This window comes from Pristis pectinata, chromosome 30 (assembly GCF_009764475.1).
Source record: "Pristis pectinata isolate sPriPec2 chromosome 30, sPriPec2.1.pri, whole genome shotgun sequence".
Classification (NCBI taxonomy): Eukaryota; Metazoa; Chordata; class Chondrichthyes; order Rhinopristiformes; family Pristidae; genus Pristis; species Pristis pectinata.
The window spans coordinates 2,773,639-2,793,845 of NC_067434.1; the positions used below are offsets into that span (position 1 = coordinate 2,773,639).

General features: G+C 45.6%; 2 protein-coding genes across 3 annotated transcripts in view; both read left to right on the forward strand.

Moving 5' to 3' along the window:
• bms1 (BMS1 ribosome biogenesis factor) overlaps positions 1 to 12,120 on the forward strand; it is a 127,645-nt gene extending 115,525 nt beyond the window's left edge. For both annotated transcript variants that reach the window (XM_052041689.1, XM_052041688.1), the window contains exons 21-23: positions 3,729 to 3,904; positions 8,324 to 8,485; positions 10,235 to 12,120. In XM_052041689.1, coding sequence (XP_051897649.1) covers positions 3,729 to 3,904; positions 8,324 to 8,485; positions 10,235 to 10,459 — 563 coding nt within the window. In that variant the 3' untranslated portion in view covers positions 10,460 to 12,120. The remainder of the gene's footprint in view (positions 1 to 3,728; positions 3,905 to 8,323; positions 8,486 to 10,234) is intronic.
• Positions 12,121 to 18,726: 6,606 nt separating this feature from the next.
• Positions 18,727 to 20,207, forward strand: part of LOC127584555 (protein FAM149B1-like) — a 123,299-nt gene continuing 121,818 nt past the window's right edge. The window contains exon 1 of the mRNA XM_052041328.1: positions 18,727 to 18,875. Within this exon, the coding sequence (XP_051897288.1) occupies positions 18,760 to 18,875 (116 nt within the window). The 5' untranslated portion in view covers positions 18,727 to 18,759. The remainder of the gene's footprint in view (positions 18,876 to 20,207) is intronic.

Sequence of the window (20,207 nt, forward strand, 5' to 3'; positions counted from 1 at the left end):
GCTCATAGATCCTATCTCTTAGAATCCTTTCCAACAGCTTACCCACCACCGATGTAAGGCTTACTGGTCTGTAGTTCCCTGGACTATCCCTACTACCTTTTTTGAAAAAGGGGACAATATTTTCCACCCTCCAATCCTCCGGTACCATTCCCGTGGACAACGAGGACTCAAAGATCCTAACCAACCTCCTCCCTTGCCTCACGGAGCAGCCTGGGGATTATTCCGTCAGGCCCCAGGGACTTATCTGTCCTAATATTTCCTAACAGTTCCAACATATCCTCTCTCTTGATATCTACATACTCTAGAACATTATCCTTACCAACACTGTCCTCAGCTTCATCAAGGCCCCTCTCTTTGGTGAATACTGAAGAGAAATATTCATTGAGAACCTCACTCACTTCCACAGCTTCCAGGCACATCTTCCCACCTTTGTCTCTAATCAGTCCTACCTTTACTCTCGTCATCCTTCTGCTCTTCACATAAGTGAAAAAAAAGCCTTGGGATTTTCCTTAACCCTAATCACCAAAGCCTTTTCATGTCTCCTTCTTGCTCTCCTCAGCACCTTCTTAAGTTCCTTCCTTGCTACCCTATATTCCTCATGAGCCCTATCTGATCCTTGCTGCTCACACCTTATGTATGCTGCCTTCTCCCTAACTAGTTGTTCCATCTCTCTTGTCACCCATGGTTCTTTCACCCTGCCATTCCTTCTCTTCCTCACTGGGACAAATTTATCCCTAACATCCTGCAAGAGATCCCTGAACAATGACCACATCTCCATGGTACATTTCCCTTCAAAAATGTCATCCCAATTTACTCTCGCAAGTTCTAGCCTTATAGTCTCATAATTTGCCCTTCCCCAATTAAATATCTTCCTGTCCTCTTTGCCCCTATCCTTGTCCATGACAATGCTAAAGGTTAGGGAGCGGTGGTCACTGTCCCCCAAATGCTCACCCACTGAGAGATCTGTCACCTGTCCCGGTTCATTACCTAAAACTAGATCTAATATGGCATTCCCTCTAGTCGGCCTGTCAACATACTGTGTCAGGAATCCATCCTGGACACACTTAACAAACTCTGCCCCGTCTTAACCTTTGGCACTAAGCAGGTGCCAATCAATATTTGGAAAGTTGAAGTTTCCCATAACAACCCTGTTATACTTGCACCTTTGCAAAATCTGCCTCCCAATCTGCTCCTCCGTATCCCTGCTGCTACTGCTAAACACCTAACTAAACTAATCCCTTCTGTCTACACAATGTCCATATCCCTCCATTCTTGGCACATTCATGTGTCTATCTGAGAGCATCTTCAATGCCTCTGCTATATTTGCCTCCACCACCACCCCGGCAGTGCATTCCAGGCATCCACCACTCTGTGTGCAAAACAAAACTTGCCCTGCACATCTCCTTTAAACTCCCCCACCCCCTTCACCTTAAATCCATGCCCCCTAGTATTAGACATTTTGACCCTGGGAAAAAGATACCGGCTGTCTATTCTCTCAATTTTATAAACTGCTATCAGATCTCCCCTCAGTCTTTTGACTAATAAAGGCAAGAATACCATACACCTTTATCATCCTATCAACCTGCGCAGCCACATTCAGGGTGCTATGGACTTGGACCCCACGGTCCCTCTGTACATCAACACTGTTAAGGGTCAAAGTTCAACACCTCACACTTGGCTGGATTAAACTCCATTTTCCAGTTCTCCACCAAAATCTGCAGCTGATCTATATCCCACTGTTTCCTAAGGCAATCTTCCACACTATCCACAACCCACAATCTTTGCATTGTCTGCGAACTTACTAACTTGCTAACCATGTTTTCATCCAGGTCATTTATATACATCACAAACAGCAGAGGTCCCAGTACAGATCCCTGCGGAACACCACTAGTCACAGAGCTCCAGCCAGAATAAGACCCATTGACCACTAACATCTGTCTTCTGTGGGCAAGCCAACTCTGCATCCAAACAGCCAAGTCACCATGGATCCCATACATCTTAATCTTCTGGATGAGCCTACCACGAGGGACGTTGTCAAACACCTTACTAAAATCCATGTAGACAACATCCACAGCTCTACCTTCATTGATCACCTTCGTCACCTCCTTGAAAAACTCAATCCAGTTAGTAAGACACAACTTGCCCTGCACAAAGCCATGCTGACTGTCCCTAATGAGGCCATGGTTTCCCAAATGCTCATGAATCCTGTCCCTAAGAATCCTCTCCAGTAGCTTCCCTACCACTGACGTGAGGCTCACCAGTCTATGGGTTCCAGGTGTAGTAGGGAATAGTGAATTCTTGGCACTGTAGCGCAGCAGAGATATAAAGGGGGATGATCGTGTAGCAAAGAGATAAAAGGAGACTGTATAGGGTTGGTACCGGGCAGTGAAAGCCTGTAACAGGCTCAACTGGCCCGAGCTAAACTGAACTATAGTAAACTCATGCCTGGTTACCAGATATCAACAACTCCAGGACGGAAGCTTGCCATTGTACATGTAAGGTAAAAGCAGAACAGCTTACATAGCACATAGGCACTGAAGCTTGACGCTGCAACAGGCTTACCTCACAGGCTTACACAGCGCACCTGGGGTAGAGATGGTGATTGGGGGGGAGGGGTGGTGGAAATAGATAAGAAACAGTATAAGAATAATGACAGCTTTGGATTGGGGAGCATTTGTTCCAGGACAAGCGACTCCCCTATTAACGTCAGCTTGTAATAAAGAGAATGTTTATTCTGAAGCTAAACCCCAGACTCTGAATTCTTTCCATCTACACAGGATTATCCATATTTCCCTTCTTGAATAATGGAACAACATTAGCTACTCACCAGTCCTCCAGGACCTCTCCTGTGGCTAGAGAGGACACAAAGATCTTGGTCAAGGCCCCAGCAATCTCATATCTTGCCTCTCTCAATAACCTGGGGTATATCCCATCCGGCCCTGGGGACTTATTCACCTTTATGCTCTTTAAGAGACCCAACATTACTTCTTTCTTTATCTCAAAATGTCCTAGTACACATGCTCCACACTGATCTCACTATCCTCCCCGTCCTGCTCCTTGGTGAATACCAACGCAAAGTACTTGTTTACTTTTTCACACCCTTGTTTATCTCCACTTTAAAAATAATCAAAGACTCTGCTACCACTACCCTTTACTATTTTCAATCCAATGGATTCTTCCCTGAATCTAGGGAACTTTGGAAAACTAAAATCAGCACATCAACCACTTTGCTGCTACTCTTCAGACCAAGAATGAAGTCCATCAAGCCCTGGAGACTTGCCAGCCCACAGCTCTAATCATTTCCTCAGTCCCACTGCCCTGGTGATACTAATTTTCCTGAGTTCCTCCATTCTTTCTGATTCCAAACTTTCAGCTATTTCTGGGATGTTACTTACTGTGTCTACAATGAAAATGGATGCAATATATTTAATTCATCTGCCTGGTTCTCCAGTATTAATTCCCCAGCTTCACTTTCCACAGGAACAACACTCACTTTGTTAACTTGGTTTAAAAAAAAGCTATAGAAACATTTATTATCTGTTTTTACATTCTGGTTGGTTTTATTTCATACTGGATTTCCTTATTAATCTTTTTGCCATACTTCACTGTTTATTCCATCCTGCTTTTTCTTCGCATCTAATACTGTTTTTAACCTGTGTCTTTAAAATTAATGGATAAAAATATTCCTAACTGCTTATAAGGCTTAACCTATTTGTTTTTTTTCTCAGACATTGTTTTCATCAGGACTTGGTATCCTGTTTCAGTGCCGAAATTCTATAATCCAGTCACTTCATTGCTCAGGCCAAACACTGAAAGGGAGAGCTGGACTGGAATGCGGACTGTTGGACAACTCAAGCATGACTTGGGTATTAAGATGAAACCAAACAAGGATTCGTTGTACAAGGTAATTTTGTGAGCTTGATGTTTACTATTCCAATATTGGGTTCCTTGGGTGCTCTCAATGAAGCAGCACTGCCCTTAGGTGACTGGGTTGGGGAGGACACTGCCTTGGGTGACTAGGTTGGGGAGGGACACTGCCCTTGGGTGACTAGGTTAGGGAGGGACACTTTCTGAGTGTAGCAGTCCAAGTGCTGATTAGCACGTAAGGGAATCTTGGATAAAGGTACGACAGGAGTACAGTAACTGTGTTTACATAAGATTACGTAGGATAAATGCATTAGAAATAAGTCACGCAGCCTAACTAGCTTAAGCTAGTGTTTATGCTCCACTCAGTCCTTCTCCACTCTAAAGCCGTCAGTGTAACCCTCTATGCTTTTCCAGCCTCCCCTTCAGTGTATCTATGCTATTTACTTCAACCACTGCCTATGGCAGTGAGTTCCACATTCTCACCATTCTGAGTAAAGAGGTTTTTTCTGATTCTTTGGTCATTATATTTGAGATTCTTTAATTATGCTCTTCCCTGCAAGTGCAAACATTCTCTTTCTGTTTACTGGCAGAGCCTTTCATAATTTTAGTGACCTCTATCAGGTTGCCCCTTAGCTTCCTTTTCTGAAGAGAAAGGAAACCTATGGCCCCAAATTTCTGACGTTGCCCTGATAAATCTGCTCTGCATCCTCTCCAGTGCATCGATACACTTTCTATAATGTGGTGACAATGGGTTTGCATAACTTCCCAACTTTTCAGTTCCATTCTGTGGGAAGTATAGCCCAGTGCTTGGTTAGTTTTCTCTCTGGTTTGTACTCTGAGATCTGTCTGTACTATTCAATATGAACATGACATCTGAGTTGTTAGTTTAAACTGAATTAGTCTTGGCACAGTGCTCAACTTCCATTGTGAGTCGCTACACTTTACTCCCACCCTTTCCTTTCTGTCTTGGTCAGTTAGCAATCCATTCCACTGCTTGTTCTCTGACTCTCCAATCTTATTCATTCGCCTTTGATAGGTACCTAATTGAAAGGCTTTGAAAATTGAGGTAAATTGCATCAATTACATTGCCATTATCTATCTTCTTGTTATCTCCAATAAGTTTAATGATATTCCCTTTCGAGGACCGTACTGACTATGCTCTATTGGAACTTTCATTTTGGGTGTTCTGTTCTTTAGCTGAAATTCCAATATTTTTTGTATCATCAATGCTGCCAATTAAATGTAGCACAATGATAAAACACACCAGACAATGACTTTGCCGAACAACTGTACTTTATTAATCGTGATTAGTTCAAACAACTTGAAAATTCAGTACGTGGTTTCAAACAATTTCCTAACTCTTTAGATTACTTTCACAACTTCCCAAACTGTCTGCCTGTATTCAGATATCACCCACTCTTGATGAGCCCAGCCGGGGATCAACCTTGGTGAGTTCTCCTCCAGGTCCATGACTTGGGGTGAACCACTCAGTGGCTGGTCTCCGATGTCACTGCTGCTGGTCATCTCATAAGGCAACCTTTTATACAGTTCTTCACATACCTTGGAGACATGGCTTAATTCTTTATTGCCAATTATTTCACTATAAATCCAATTCTTATCCATACCAGTATGTGTTTCTTTAACTCCTCCAAATTCCTGATGGTGTCATTCCGCATTTACCTCAACCGTCAGTTCCTTAATGATCAGAGTGGCTGAGCTTTTGCAATTTATGACACGCCTGCCATAATTATCCTCAAACCTGTGCCGCACAGGGCTGCGTCCTCAGCCCCCTATGTTACTCCCTATACACTCAACTGTGTGGCCAGATTTCACTCTAACTCCATCTACAAGTTTGCAGATGACACGAATATAGCGGGCCGGATCTCAAAAAGTGACAGGACAGAGTACAGGAAGGAGATAGAGAGCCTTAGTGGCATGGTGTCTAGACAACCACCTTTCCCTCAATGTCAGCAAAACAAAAGAGCTGGTCATTGACTTCAGGAAGCAGGGCGGAGTACAGACCCCTGTATGTATCAATGGTGCTGAGGTGGATTCAGGTTTCTTAAGTGTAAATACCACCAATAGATCCAACCACATAGGTGCTATGACCAAGAAAATGCATCAGCGCCTCTACTTCCTCAGAAGGCTAAGGAAATTCGGCATGTCCGCAATGACCCTCACCAATTTTTATAGATACACCATAGAGGGCATCCTGTCTGGATGCATCACAGCTTGGTATTGCAGCTGATGTGCCCAAGTCCACAAGAAATTGCAGAGAGTTGTGAATGCAGCACAGTCTGTGGTCTCTGTTGGCTGTGTATGAAATCATGAGGGGCTTAGACAGAGTGAATGCACTCGGCCTTTTTTCCAGGGTTGGGGAATCAAGAACTAGAGAGCACAGGTTTAAGGTGAGAGGGGAAAGATTTAATATGAACCTGAGGGACAACTTTTCCGTCCAGAGGGTGGTCAGTATATGGAACGAGCTGCCAGAGGAAGTGGTTGAGGCAGGTACATTAACAGCATTTAAAAGACCCTTGGACAGGTGCATAGATAGGAAAGGTTCAGCAAGCAAATGGGACTAGCTTAGATGGGTGTCTTGGACGGCCAAAGGGCCCGTTTCCGTGCTGTACGACTATGATTCTGTCTACACTTCCTATTGCCTCGGGGAAAATAGCCAATGTAATCAAAGACCCTTTCTACCCCGGACATTCGCTCTTCACCTCCCATTGGGCAGAAGATACAAAAGCATGAAAGCACACACCACCAGGCTCAGGGACAGCTTCTGTCCCGCTGTTATAAGACTATTGAATAGTCCCCTTCTATGATGAGCTGAACTCTTGACCTCACAATCTACCTCATCATGCCCCTTGCACCTTATTGTCCGTCTGCACTATTATTTCTGTGTAACTGTAATGCTCTATTCTGCATTCTGTTATTGTTTTCCCATGTACTACCTCAATTTACTAATGTGATGAAATGATCTGTATGGATGGCATGCAAAGCAAAGTTTTTCACTGTACCTCAGTACGCGTGACAATAATGAACCACTTGCCGCAGAGGGTGGTGGAGGCCAGATCATTGGATCAGAGTCAAGTTTATTGTCATGTTCAAGATATTTAAGGTGGAGATAGATAAATACTTGAAAGATTGAGGGTTACGGTAAAATAACACAAAAGAGTCTGGAAAGATCAGCACGATCTTATTGCTATTTTCTTGTGAGATGAATGGCAAGGCCTTGGAGAAAGGTGTAAAAGGAATATACCTGTGTGGTACCTTTGTTGAAGGGCTTTGTTAGGTGTAAAGACAAAAGGCTAGAGTTATTCACCCTTAAGCATTTACAGGAAGGATGTGGAGGCATTTGGAGAGCGTGCTGAAGAGGTTCACCAGGATGTTTGGATTAAACAGTATTAGCTATAAGGAAAGTTTGGACAGACTTGTATTGTTTTCTCTGGAGCATTGGAGACTGAGGGGTGACCTGTTAAAGTATATAAAATTGAGAGCCATAGAAAGGGTAGACAGTCAGAATCTTATTCCCAGGGTGGAAATGTCAAATACCAGAGGGCATAGCTTTAAAGAGAGGTAAAGTTTAAAGGAGATTTACAAGACAAGTTTTTTTTTAAACACGGGAAGTTCTGCCTGGGGAGGTGGTTGAAATAGATACAATAGCAACATTTAAGAGGCATTTAGACAGGCGGAATGGAGGGATATGGACCACATGCAGGCAGGTGGGATTAAATGGATTGACATCGTGGCAACGTTGACATGGTGGGCCGAAGGGCCTGTTCCTGTGCTGTACTGTTCTTGAAGTATGGAAGGTTAGGGTGATTTGATATGGCAAGTCAGCATTGGGAAGGGTTTGATTAGGAGAGATAAGGAAATAGTTTCCAGCAGCAGGTGGGGAGTAACCAGAGAGCTGGATGTTATCATAATTGGCAAAAGCACCAGAGGAGATGTGAGGAAGTGCATTTCTTGCCACATGTTCCTGTGATCTGGAATACGCTGCCTGAAAGGGTGATTGAAACAGAATCAATAAATCTCAAATGTTTAAAGGAGAAAATTACCCTGGGCTATGGAGAGAGTGGTGAGGCGTGAGACTAATGGGTTTGTGTTTTGTGAGGAGCCAATTAATGGACCTTGCCTTCTGTGTGTCAAATATGCTCCATTTATTTTGAGTTAGATGCTACCTGTCAAGAATCGGTAGTTATGGGCATTGAGTGCTGTTAGTAAAATGCCTTCACTGTTTGGTTACCTCTACCTGCTGGCCAGTGCTGCATTTTCCAGGTAGTTCTGGCCATTGAGTACTGATAGTAAAACATCTTCACTGTTTAATTACTTCAACCTGCTGGCCAGTGCTGCTTATTCCAGGTAACTTGTTCTGACCCTACAATCCAAAGATATTAAATGATGTGTCGCGCTGTATTTGCCTTTTTTTCTAATTATGTGCATTTCCTTGCAGCCCGTTGAGAGAAGGATGAAGCATTTTAACCCCCTCTACATCCCCAAAGTACTGCAGAAAGCCTTGCCCTTCAAGAACAAACCCAAATATCAAGAAAAGCTTGCCAAAGTACCACGTGATAGGAAGCGCATCACTGTCATTAAAAGTGCACACGAGAGGAAGGTAAGAGCTCATTAACATCATTTCGTTGCTCTTTTTAAATTAAAAGCTGACTTTTGCCCCATTGCATCAGGTGCCGCACTTTTTCTGCCATGCTGCATCCAGTCTAGGAATATTGCTCCTCTGGAAAAGATTTCTATGAGCTTAGTTTTGGTGTCCCGAGTACCTTCAGTCTTCTTTCAACATGGCAGTATTTTTCAGTGGCCAGAATTTGAAGTGTCTTCCATGGGAGGGCTTCCAATCCTTCCTTGATACAAATGCCAGAGGACTGGAGAATTACAATTGTGGAAATCTGTGAAGCTGCTGGCTGTTTGATTTAACCCCCATGGTTAGTGTTAAGAGACAATCAGCAGGGAAAGATAATAAGGCACCCAGAGATGCTTGTGTTGACGAAGGATTGCCAGCATGGTTGATTAAAGGGAATTCAGTAGATGTTATCTGTATGGATTTGCAAATAAGGAAACCTAGACAAATGGCTGCTTAACAGAATAGAGGGTGTAAAGTAAAAATCCTAACCAGTGTGGGTAAAAATGTGGCAAAGCAGTCTTGTGGTTTTTCAGGTTCTGCTCAACAGTGACTCCCCAGCAGTGAACACCAGGCCACTGAGTTGTCTATTGATGTGGATGTGCAGAATGAAAATTCCAAAAGTTTCTCATGCCACATTACTTAGAAGTGTGGTGAATAGTGAAGATCATGGTTCTAGACAGTAAGAGGACTAAGACAGATTAGACAGACAAGTGGCAGATAAAATTTATTACATTGAAGTATGTAAATCCCTCACAACACAGATTACCTGGACAGGAATAGTGGTGTTTATTAGCTCACAAAGGGGACAGCTATGGTTAATATCAGATAACAATTATATAGAATGAGTGGCTAATGACCAGCTGTGTGTTTTGACTGCTCACAGTAGTGGTCATCATCGTCCTGGTTGGAGTGTTGAGACTAGCACTGGATCCACCTTAAAGAAAGCTGCATCATCTGCAGCTCACCTTTGCCCACTCACACACTGGCCATTCTGAGTGGTTGTTAAGTGTTCCCCATCTGTCATTCACGTAATTAACTTAACTTATTAGTGAACCGATCGTCAACAGAGGTGCCAAATGCTTTGTCCCCACCCTCCGCAAAGTTAGATGGTGGGTCATGCTTTTCTTTATTTCTGATATTGCTGAGGTATCCATGCATTTCTTGTTTGTACAGCTATCTAAACCGATGAAAATTCTGTAACAATAAAATTTCTTCTTTGAATGTCTGGATGTGTCAGCCATGTGGCCTCCCTGTCCTCCTCTCTCTTCCAGCTCACGTAGCTTTTCCAGAGGGATGCCCTGTCCTTACACTGAGTGTCTTTTCAGAGCATTTGTTACTCCCTACCATAATATCCTTGCCACACTGTGAAGCCTCACTTGCACAGCAAGTATATTAAGATCAACTCTCCTGATTCTAATTCTATTAATTAACCCACAGCCGAAATTCTGAGTTCCAAAAATTGTCCGGCTCCTCCTCTGGTCGTTATCCAGTAACCCTGTAAGAAGATCTGTCACAATGAACATGCATTTCAGCAGAACTGTCTTTAAATGCTGCTGTGTTTAAATCGCCACCTGAAACTGTTCGCACAGGTGAAAGGTTCCAAAGAGCAGAGAGAAAGTAGCAGCCAAAGGACAGCTGGATCTTGGTGTTTCCATTGTAATTATCTTTGATCTTGTTTGCTGTCAACTATCTACCTTCTTATGTTAAAAATGTTTTTATCCACAGATCTCAGCCCTGATGTCTGCTCTGAGCACAGTTAACAAACACAAAGCACAGAAGCAGAACAAAAAAGAACAGCTACAGCACAAGGAGTTCCTCGCACAGAAACAGAAAGAGCAAGAGGATAAGATTAAGAGGCAAAAAGAAGCTCGAAAGAAAATCTATCGAGTGCTGGGTCAGAAGGAGAAGCGCAAGATGAAATCTAGCCTTAAGGGACCTGAAGAAGACTGAAGTACCATGCCCTACTGGGTCACTTGCAGGAACTGATGTCTGCAGGAAATTGAAGCTGCAAAACATCCTTCGTATTCCCATCAGAGATCGTTGTTCAACTTTGCACATATTTTGGGAAGTGCCATCCACAATATGAGTTTATGAAGATCTGGATCCTGGGACAAAAAGGAAACATGATTTTAAAAAAAATGTAATCCACAGTTAAATATTCCCTGCCCTATATAAAATGTTCTTAGAAAAACAGTAAAATTGCCTTTGTGTTATTAAAGCTGAGACTGTGGAATTGGTGCCTGTCCAGTTGCAGCTGGAAGCTGTGAGACATGGGGACAGGTTTTTTGAATTGGGCAGTCCAAACGCCTTTCCATGGAGTCAGCCTTAGAAAAACTGCCAGGGTTGAGCCCACTCATTGGGAAGAGCATATGCACTGAAATATCTTGTGCTGGGTAAAGCAAATTCCTGATTTCAGTATTAGTTCTGTTTCTTGACGATGATGTAAATGTCTCAAACTAAATCTTCGCCGATCTGATTGCCATCCTCTCCAAGAAGCTAAATTGATAGCAAGCACCAGGGCTGGTATAACCTGCATCAGAACTGAATCAACAAGAATCAGTGGAATGGGCATAATCTACATCTGAGTTGGGTTAATAAGCCTTGGAGTACATGTACCCCAAAACAGAACTAATAAGAAAAGCAAAGTGGCAGCTGTGGGTGATGGGACAGATATGGCAGGACATATTTTGTTATGATCAATTTATTCCAGAACATCCATTACTGTATGATCACTAAGTATCATACGTGACCAGATCTTTTTTAAAAAAAAGTCTTCCTTGTTTGGATCACGAACTTAATATTCTGAGGTATAGAAGCTTCAGATGTAACATTAATACAAAAGGGGAAGGTGGGGGGTTTGCACTGCTAATTAGGGAGAGGATCACAGCAGTGCGTAGAGAGGGTATCCTGGAGGGATTGCCCAATAAGGCCATATGGATCAAATTTAGGAATAAAAGAGAGGCGTTCACTTTGGGGTTATACTAAAGACTTCCCAGTAGTCAGTGGGAATTAGAACAACAGCAAATTGCAGAAAGATGGAAGAGCAAATAGGGTTATAGTAATAGGGGATTTTAAGTTTCCCAGTGTTGATTGTGGTGGATATGAATGACTTGGACGGAGATATAGATGGGGGCTGATTAGTAAGTTTGCAGACGACACAAAAATTGGTGGAGTTGTGGACAGTGAAGAAAGTCACCAAAGGATTCGGCAGGATGTAGACCAGTAGGAATTGTGGGTGCGGAAACAGCAGCTGGAGTTTAACTGGTGCAAGTGTGAGGTGTTGCACTTTGGGAGGTCACATGGCAGGTCCCTTAACAGCACTGATGTACAGAGGGATCTTGGGGTTCATATTCTCCCTGAAACTGGCAAACCAAGGAGAGAGTGGTAAAGAAGGCTTATTGGCATGATTGCCTTCTTGGCTTGGGACATAGAGTATAAGAGTAAGGAAGCCATGTTGCAGTTGTATTAAACTTTGGTTAGGCAGCACTTGGAGTATTGTGTGCAGTTTAAGTTTATTGGTATAAATGCTGTGAAAATTAGTTTCTTGCAGCAGCAGCACAGTACATGACAAACAAATTACATAAACAAATTAACATAAATTATACATATCTTACACAATACAATAAACCAAAGATAAAATAATGACGTTAGTGCAAGTTGAGGGAAATATAACCCGAGATAGAATTAGGGTTTGCCAGGTCGGTTCAAGAACCTGACGGCAGAGGGGAAGATGCTGTTGTTGAACCTTGAGGTTGGGTCTTCAGGCTCCTGTACCTCCTGCCCGATGGCAGCAATGAGAAGAGGGCATGGCCCAGATGATGGGGGTCCTTGATAATGGATGTTGCCTTCCTAAGACATCACCTCTTGTAGATGTCCTCAATGGTGGGGACAGCTGTACCCGTGATGCGTTCTTGTGCACTGGAGTTTCCACACCAGGCCGTGATGCAACCAGTCAGAATGCTCTCCACTGTACAAGTGTAGAAGTTTATCAGAGTCTTCGATGACATGTCCAATCTCCTTAAACTAAGAAAGTAGAGATGCTGGTTCACCACCTTCATGGTTGCATCTGTGTGCTGGGTCCAGGATAGACCCACAGAGATGTTGACCCCCAGGAACTTGAAGCTGCTCATCCTTTCCACTGTAGACCCCTCAATGGGGACTGGTGCCAGTTCACCTGACTTCCCCTTCCTAAAGTCCACAATCAGTTCCTTGGTTTTGCTAACGTTGAGTGCGAGGTTGTTAAAACACCACTCACTCCTATACGCCATCTGTGATTTTGTTAACAGTGGTATTTGCAAATCTGTAGGTGGCACTGGAGCTACACTGAGCCACAGTCAGAGTGTACAGAGAGGAAAGCAGAGGGCTAAGCACGCAGCCCTGAGGTGTGCCTGTGCTGATGGAAATGAGGTTTCTGATCTGCATTGATTGTGGTCTCCCAGTGAGGAAGTCGAGAATCCAATTGCAGAGGGAGATACAGAGACCCAGGTCTTGAAGCTTTGAGGGGATGATGATGTTGGATGTTGAATGCTGAATGTCTAGGCAGGTCACCTCACTCTTCATGAGCACCTGTACAATTGAGGCCATCTTGAAGCAGGTGGGAGCCTCAGATCCCAGAAGTGAGAGGTTTAAGATGTCTCTGAACACTCCAACCAGTTGGTCAGTGCAGGTTTTTAGCACTTGACCAGTACACCATTGGGCCTGACACCTTGTGAGGGTTCACCCTCCTGAAGGATGTTCTGACATCGGCCTGAGACTGAGATGACGGGGTCATCAGGTGCTGTGGGGACCCGTGCAGGTGTCATTGTTCTCCCTCTCAAAGCCGGCACAAAAGGCATTAAGCTCATCAGGGAGTGATACGTCATTGCCGTTTATGCTCTTCGTTCTCACCTGTAGGGTCATAGTGTGCAAGCCCTGCCACAGCTGTCGAGCATCTGCTTGTGTCTCCAGCTTTGTCCAGAATTGCCTTTTCACTCTTGCGGAAGACCCGATATGTTTTTGTGGGTACACGTGTCTGTGCAGGTCCTGATGAAGTCGGTGATGACTGTGGTGTATTCCTTCATCAGATCCATTGATGAATCCCTGAATATGGTGCAGTCCACCAATTCAGAGCAGTCCTGTATTGGCTCCTCCGCCTCCCTTAACCATACCTTCATGGTCCTTTCCACTGGTGCTGCACTCTTCAATCTCTGCCTGTACGCAGGAGGTAGAAGCACGGCCAAGTTGTCAGATATCCTAAAGTGCGGGTGCACAATGGCTCGGTGGGCACACCTGATAGTGGTATAACAGTGCTGGAGTGTGTTGGGTCCTCTGGTGTTACAGGTGACATACTGGTAGTAGTTCAGCAGGGGCTTATTCAAGGTTGAAATCCCCCACGATGATGGGGAAGGGATAGGGGTGCACCATTTCATGCCTGTTAATCATGGCGCTCAATTCTCCAGTGCCAGCTTGACATCTGCCTGGAGTGGGATATATGCAGCAACCAGGATAATGGCAGAGAGCTCCCTCGGCAGATCGTATGGATGGTACTTGACCACCAGATGTTCGAGGTCAGGGGAGGATTGAGAAAGAATCGCCACGTCTGAGCACCACAACACGTTAATCAAGAACCAAACGCTGCTGCCTCTGCCTTTACCTGATGCTGCTGCCCGATATATGGTGAAACCCTTGGCTGGAGCATCGTGTCCAGAGAGCAGGGGGTGAGTTATGTCTCCGAAACAGTTCACAGCAGTCTCTCACATCTCTGATAGAGCAGACAGAGACATTACAGGAGACATTATAGCAGCTGCCCCATTGCAAGAAGGCTACGGAGGCTTAACAGAGGGTTCAAAAGAGGTTTACTGGGATGCTGTAAGGAGAGGTTGGACAAACTTGCATTGTTTTCTCTGGAGTGTCAAAGACTGAAGGGAGAGCTCATAGAAGTTCATAAAATTATGAGAGGCATAGAGTAGACAGCCAATATCTTTTTCCCAGGGTCAAAATGTTTAATACTAGAGGGCATGCATTTAAGGAGAGAAGGGGAATGTTCAAAGAGGATGTGCAGGGCAAGCATTTTACACAGTGGTGGGTGCCTGGAACACACTGCCAGGAGTTGTACCATAGTGGTGTTCAACAGGCTTTTAGATAGGCACATGGTGTTGGAGGTACTAGCACGGATAGAAGATTGGCTGACTGGCAGAAGTCAGGGAGTGGACATAAAGGGGTCCTTCTCAGGATGGCTGCCAGTGACCAGTGGAGTTCCACAGGGGCCAGTGTTGAGACCACAACTTCTCACTTTATACATTAATGATCTGGATGAAGGAACTGATGGCATTGTGGTCAAGTTTGCAAATGATACCAAGATAGGTGGAGGGACATGCAGTGTTGTGGAGGCAGGGAGTTGCAGAAGGACTTGGACAGGTTGGGAGAATGGGCAAAGAAGTGGCAGATAAAATACAGTGCAGGGAAGTGTGTGGTTATGCACTTTGAAAGGAAGAATAAAGGTGTTGATTATTTTCTGAATGGGAAGGAGGTTCAGAAATCGGATGTGCAAAGGGACTTGGGAGTCCTAATTTAGAATTCCCTTAAGGTTAATTTGCAGGTTGAGTCGGTAGTAAAGGTGACAAATCCACGTTAGCATTCATGTTGAGAGGACTAGAATATAAAAGCAAATATTTACTACTGAGGTTTTATAAGGCATTGGTCAGACTACATTTGGAGTATTGTGAGCAATTTTGGGCCCCATATCTAAGGAAGGATGTGCTGGCCCTCGAGAAGGTCCAGACAAGGTTTACAAGAATGATCCTGGGAATGAAAGGCTTAATATATGAGGAGCGTTTGATGTCTCTGGGCCTGTACTCAATGGAGTTCAGAAAGATCAGGGGGATCTTAATGAAAGGCCTGGATAGAGTGGATGGAGAGAGGATATTACCATTAGTAGGATAGTTTAAGATCCGAGGGCACAGCCTTGGAATAAAGGGGTGTCCCTTTAAAACCAAGATGAAGAAGTTGTTTTTTTCTCAAACTATGTCATGTTTAAACTTGGAAAAAATTAGGAGCAGTACTGTCGATCCTTGGCTTAAGTTTGAAGATATTTGGAGTCCATTTAATCAATATTTTCACATGATGTAGATCCCCTTTCAATAACTTTCCGACTTGGAGGAACAGAGTTGACGACATAATATTGTTCTGTTTCTACTGAGAAATTTCAGTCCAGTCTTTTTTTTCTTTTTTTGAAATTTTTCTGTTTAGTTTAGTTTGGTTTGATATATTATTTGTAATTTTTCTTATTCACTTGGGGATTTTCTTTTACTTTTCTTTTATATATATAGTAAATCTTTTTCTTTCTTTTATATTATATTCATTTACTAAGAGATCGTGGGATCTACAGATTTTTTTATATTTTATTGTTCTTTATATCTATGCCATGATAGTTCTCCTGATCTCTTTGTATTACATGTACAAACACTGATGTTCTATATTAATCTGTATTAATTTGAAAACTAATAAAAAGATTGAAAAAGAAAGAAGTTGTTTTTCAGCCAGAGGGTGGTGAATCTGTGGAATTCGTTGCCACGGTGGGCTGTGGAGGCCAAGTTATTGGGTGTATTTAAGGCAGAGATTGATAGATTCTTGACTGGTAATAGTGTTAAGGTTTACGGGGAGAAGGCGGGACAAGGGGGTTGAAAAATATCAGCCATGATTCTGCTCCTATATCTGACGGTCACATAAAAGATGAGATATCTTTATTAGTCACGTGTACATTGAAACACACAGTGAAATGCGTCTTTTGCATAGAATGTTCTGGGGGCAGCCCGCAAGTGTCGCCACACTTCTGGCGCCAACATAGCATGCCCACAACTTCCTAACCCATACGTCTTTGGAATGTGGGAGGAAACTGGAGCACTAAGAGAAAACCCACTCAGACATGGGGAGAACGTACCAACTCCTTACAGAGAGCAGCCAGAATTAACTGCTAACTGCTGTATGCAGGGAATGGAAGGATATGGATTAATTTAGCTTGGCATCATGCTTGGCACATTGTGGGCCAAAGGACCTGTTCCTGTGCTGTACTGTTCTGTGCACTGTTGACGCAGATTGCTTTAGTACATGGGGCTTCAATGGGGTGTAATTTAAGTGCATCCAAGAGAGATTTTTTAGATAGTCCTACTGGAGATGGGAAATGAAACAAGGCAGGTAGTGAAAGTGTATATGGAGGAACCTTTTGAGAACAGTGACCATAATTTTTGAAGTTTCAAGGTGATCATAGAAAGAGATAAGGTTGGTCAAGCTAAGGTCCTAAATTGGGGCAAGGCTGATTTCAATTGCGCAAGAGTGGATCTGGCAAAAGTAGATTGGGAGCAAATGCTTGCAGGTTATGTGACATCTGAAAAGTGGGAATCTTTTAAAACTTTAGCCGGTTCAGGGCCAGCATATTTCCAGTAAGGGTGAAAGGCAAAGATGGTAAGATTAGGAAACGTTTGGTGACAAAACTTATTGAAGGTGTGATCAATAAAACAAAGGAAGCATGTGACAGGGATAGGCAACTGGGATCAAGGAAGTCTCATGAATATAGCAAGTGTAGGAGAGAACTTAAGCAGGGACAAAGTAGTAATCTATATGTGGAGCCAGAGGTTGTGGGCAAGGTCCTAAATGGATACTTCCCATCTGTATTCACCAAGGAGAATGACATGGAAGATGGTGCATTCAGGATTTACTAGGGGTATGTTTATAGTCTGGAGCAGGTCAGTATTTAGAAGGGCAAGGTGTTAGATGCCGTGGAATTCATGGGGGGTGAAAAATCCTGAGGGCTGGATGATATCTATCCCAGAATGCTATGGGAGCAAGAGAGGAGATTGTTGGGGCTCTGATGGATTTTTCCATCTTTGTTTATCACCTGGAGGATAGCTAACATTGTTTTTTTAATTTAAGACGGGCACCAGAGATAACTGCAGGTAACTGCAGGCTGGCTGATCCTTACTTCAGTGGTTGGGAAATTATTGGAGAAAATTGCAATAGAATTTATGTCCATTTGGAAAGGTAACAGCTGAGCGTGGCCTTGTCCTATCTCACTAATTTAATTGAGTAGTAACTAATAAGATTGATGAAGGCAGGGTGGTAGGTGTCTATATGACTGCAGTAAGGCATTAGACAAGGTCCCACATGGTAGGCTGGTCCAAACGGTTAAGACGCATGGAATCCAATGCAGCTGGATAATTGGATCCAGAATTGGCTTGGTGATATGAGGCAATGCTTTTCTGTTTGGAAGTCTGTGTACTGCGGGGATCGGTGCTGTGACCCTCATTGCTTGTGATAGACATCACTGACTTGGATGGGAATGTAGGTTGTCTACAGCTACAGCAAGATACAGATTGGAGGGAATTTAATCCCGACGAGTGATGTTGGGATGCAAGGTGATGCATTTTGCAAAGTCAAATTGGAGTGGGATGTATAAACGGTAGGGCACTGAGGAACGTTGATAAACTGGGCAATCTTGGGGTTGAAGTCCATAATTCTCTGAAACCAGCAACACAGGTACATTGGGCGGTGAAGAAGGCATATGGCATATTTGCCTTCATAAACTGAGGCGTAACCCCAGCAAAACTCTGCCATGTCTGGAACTCACTGCCTGAGGTGATGGTGGAACCTGATACAATTACTGCACTGAAGAGACATTTAGATGGGCACCTGAACAGGGAAAACATAAACGGATACAGACTCCCCCGGGGTCCCACCCCCCACCCCCCCCCCCCCCACCCCCCCCCCCCCCCCCCACCCCCCACCCCCACCCCCCCCCCACCACCCCCCCCCCCCCCCCCACCCCCCCCCACCCCCCCCACCCCCCCCACCCCCCCCCCACCCCCCCCCCCCCCACCCCCCCCCACCCACCCCCCCCCCCCCACCCCCCCACCCACCCCCCCCCACCCCCCCCCCCCACCCCCCCCCCCCCCCCCCCCCCCCCCCCCCCCCCACCCCCCCCCCCCACCCCCCCCCCCCCCCCCACCCCCCCCCCCCCCCCCCCCCCCACCCCCCCCACCCCCCCCCACCCCCCCCCCACCCCCCCCACCCCCCCCACCCCCCCCCCCCCCCCCCCACCCCCCCCCCCCACCCCCCCCCCCCCACCGGCCCGGTGAAACCACGGGCTACAAAGTGACGCAGTTGGACACAAGGCGCCGGGCGGGCGGGCCGTGTCTGGGGGACGCCGTCGGACCTGGGTCGTCACGTGATCTCCCAGCGGGCTCCGCGCGGTCTGCGTTGTTGTGGTAACGGGGCCTATGAAGACGCCGCCGGACTTGGGGCCGGGGAGAGGATGTGACCGGGCCGGAGAGGGCGGCGGCGGCGGCATGATTCGCAGATACAATCGGAGGCCGGTGTGTAACACGCTGGAAATGTGAGTGGTTGCAGCCGGGCCCATGCGGCCTGTTCCGGGCGGGCTGGAGCTGAGGCACCCCCGGGGGTCAGTGGGGGGAGGGTGGGGCACACACCCCGGGGGTCAGTGGGGGGAGGGTGGGGCACACACCCCGGGGGTCAGTGGGGGGGGTGGGGCACACACCCCGGGGGTCAGTGAGGGGGGGTGGGGCACACACCCCGGGGGTCTGAGGGGGAGGGGTGGGGCACACCCCGGGGGTCAGTGAGGGGGAGGGGTGGGGCACACCCCGGGGGTCAGTGAGGGGGGTGGGGGGAGGGTGGGGCACACACCCTGGGGGTCAGTGAGGGGGGGTGGGGCACACCCTGGGGGTCAGTGAGGGGGGTGGGGCACACACCCCGGGGGTCAGTGAGGGGGAGGGGTGGGGCACACCCCGGGGGTCAGTGGGGGGGGGGATGCTCGGACTCCCCATTCATTCTGCTATTTAATCAGGTACAACCTGATCTGCATTAGATCTGATGCTCTATTTGCCTGGATACCCTGCCCAGCTTCCCACCTCAAAACTTCTCAAAAACAGGATATACAAAACTGTAGAATCAAATGAAAGTAGATTAGTATTAGTCAAGAAAGAGATGTAAGAACCTGAAAGTTGATAAATCTATTGTTCTGAGGGCCCTGTATTTCGCTGAAGAGAAGCCCAACCAGTTCCCTAAACCCTAGCAGAAATATTTGCTTCATCGTTCGCTACTGCTGAAGTTCCCGAAGACGGTAATGTTGTTCCGTTGTCTAAGAAGGGTAGCAAGTATAATCCAGGGAGCTACAGGCCAGTCAGCCTGACGTCAGTGGTGGGAAGTTACTGGAGGGAATTCTGAGGGACAGGATCTACCAGCATTTGGATAGATGGAGTCTGATTAGGAGGAGCCAGCATTGCTTTGTGAGTGGAAAGTCGTGCTTCGTGAATCTTTTAGAGTTTTTGAAGAGATAACCAAAAGGACAGATGAGAAAAGGGCAGTGGATGTTATCTCTTTGGACTTTAGCAAGGCATTCGACAAGGTCCCGTGTTGTAGGCTGGTCTGGAAGGTTAGGTCCCATGGAATCCACGGAGAGCTAGTTCAGTGGATTTAAAATTGGCTTAGAGGGAGGAAACAGAGGGTGGTGGTTGAAGGTTGTTTCTCGGAATGGACGCCGGTGACTAATGGTGTGCCGCAGGGGTCTGTGTTGGGATCCTTGTTATTCATTATTTATGTAAATGATGTGGATGCAAGTGCACAAGGCTTGATTAGTAAGTTTGCGGATGACACAAAATTAGGAGGTGTTGTTGATGGTGAAGGAGGTAGATCACGGGGATCTTGATCA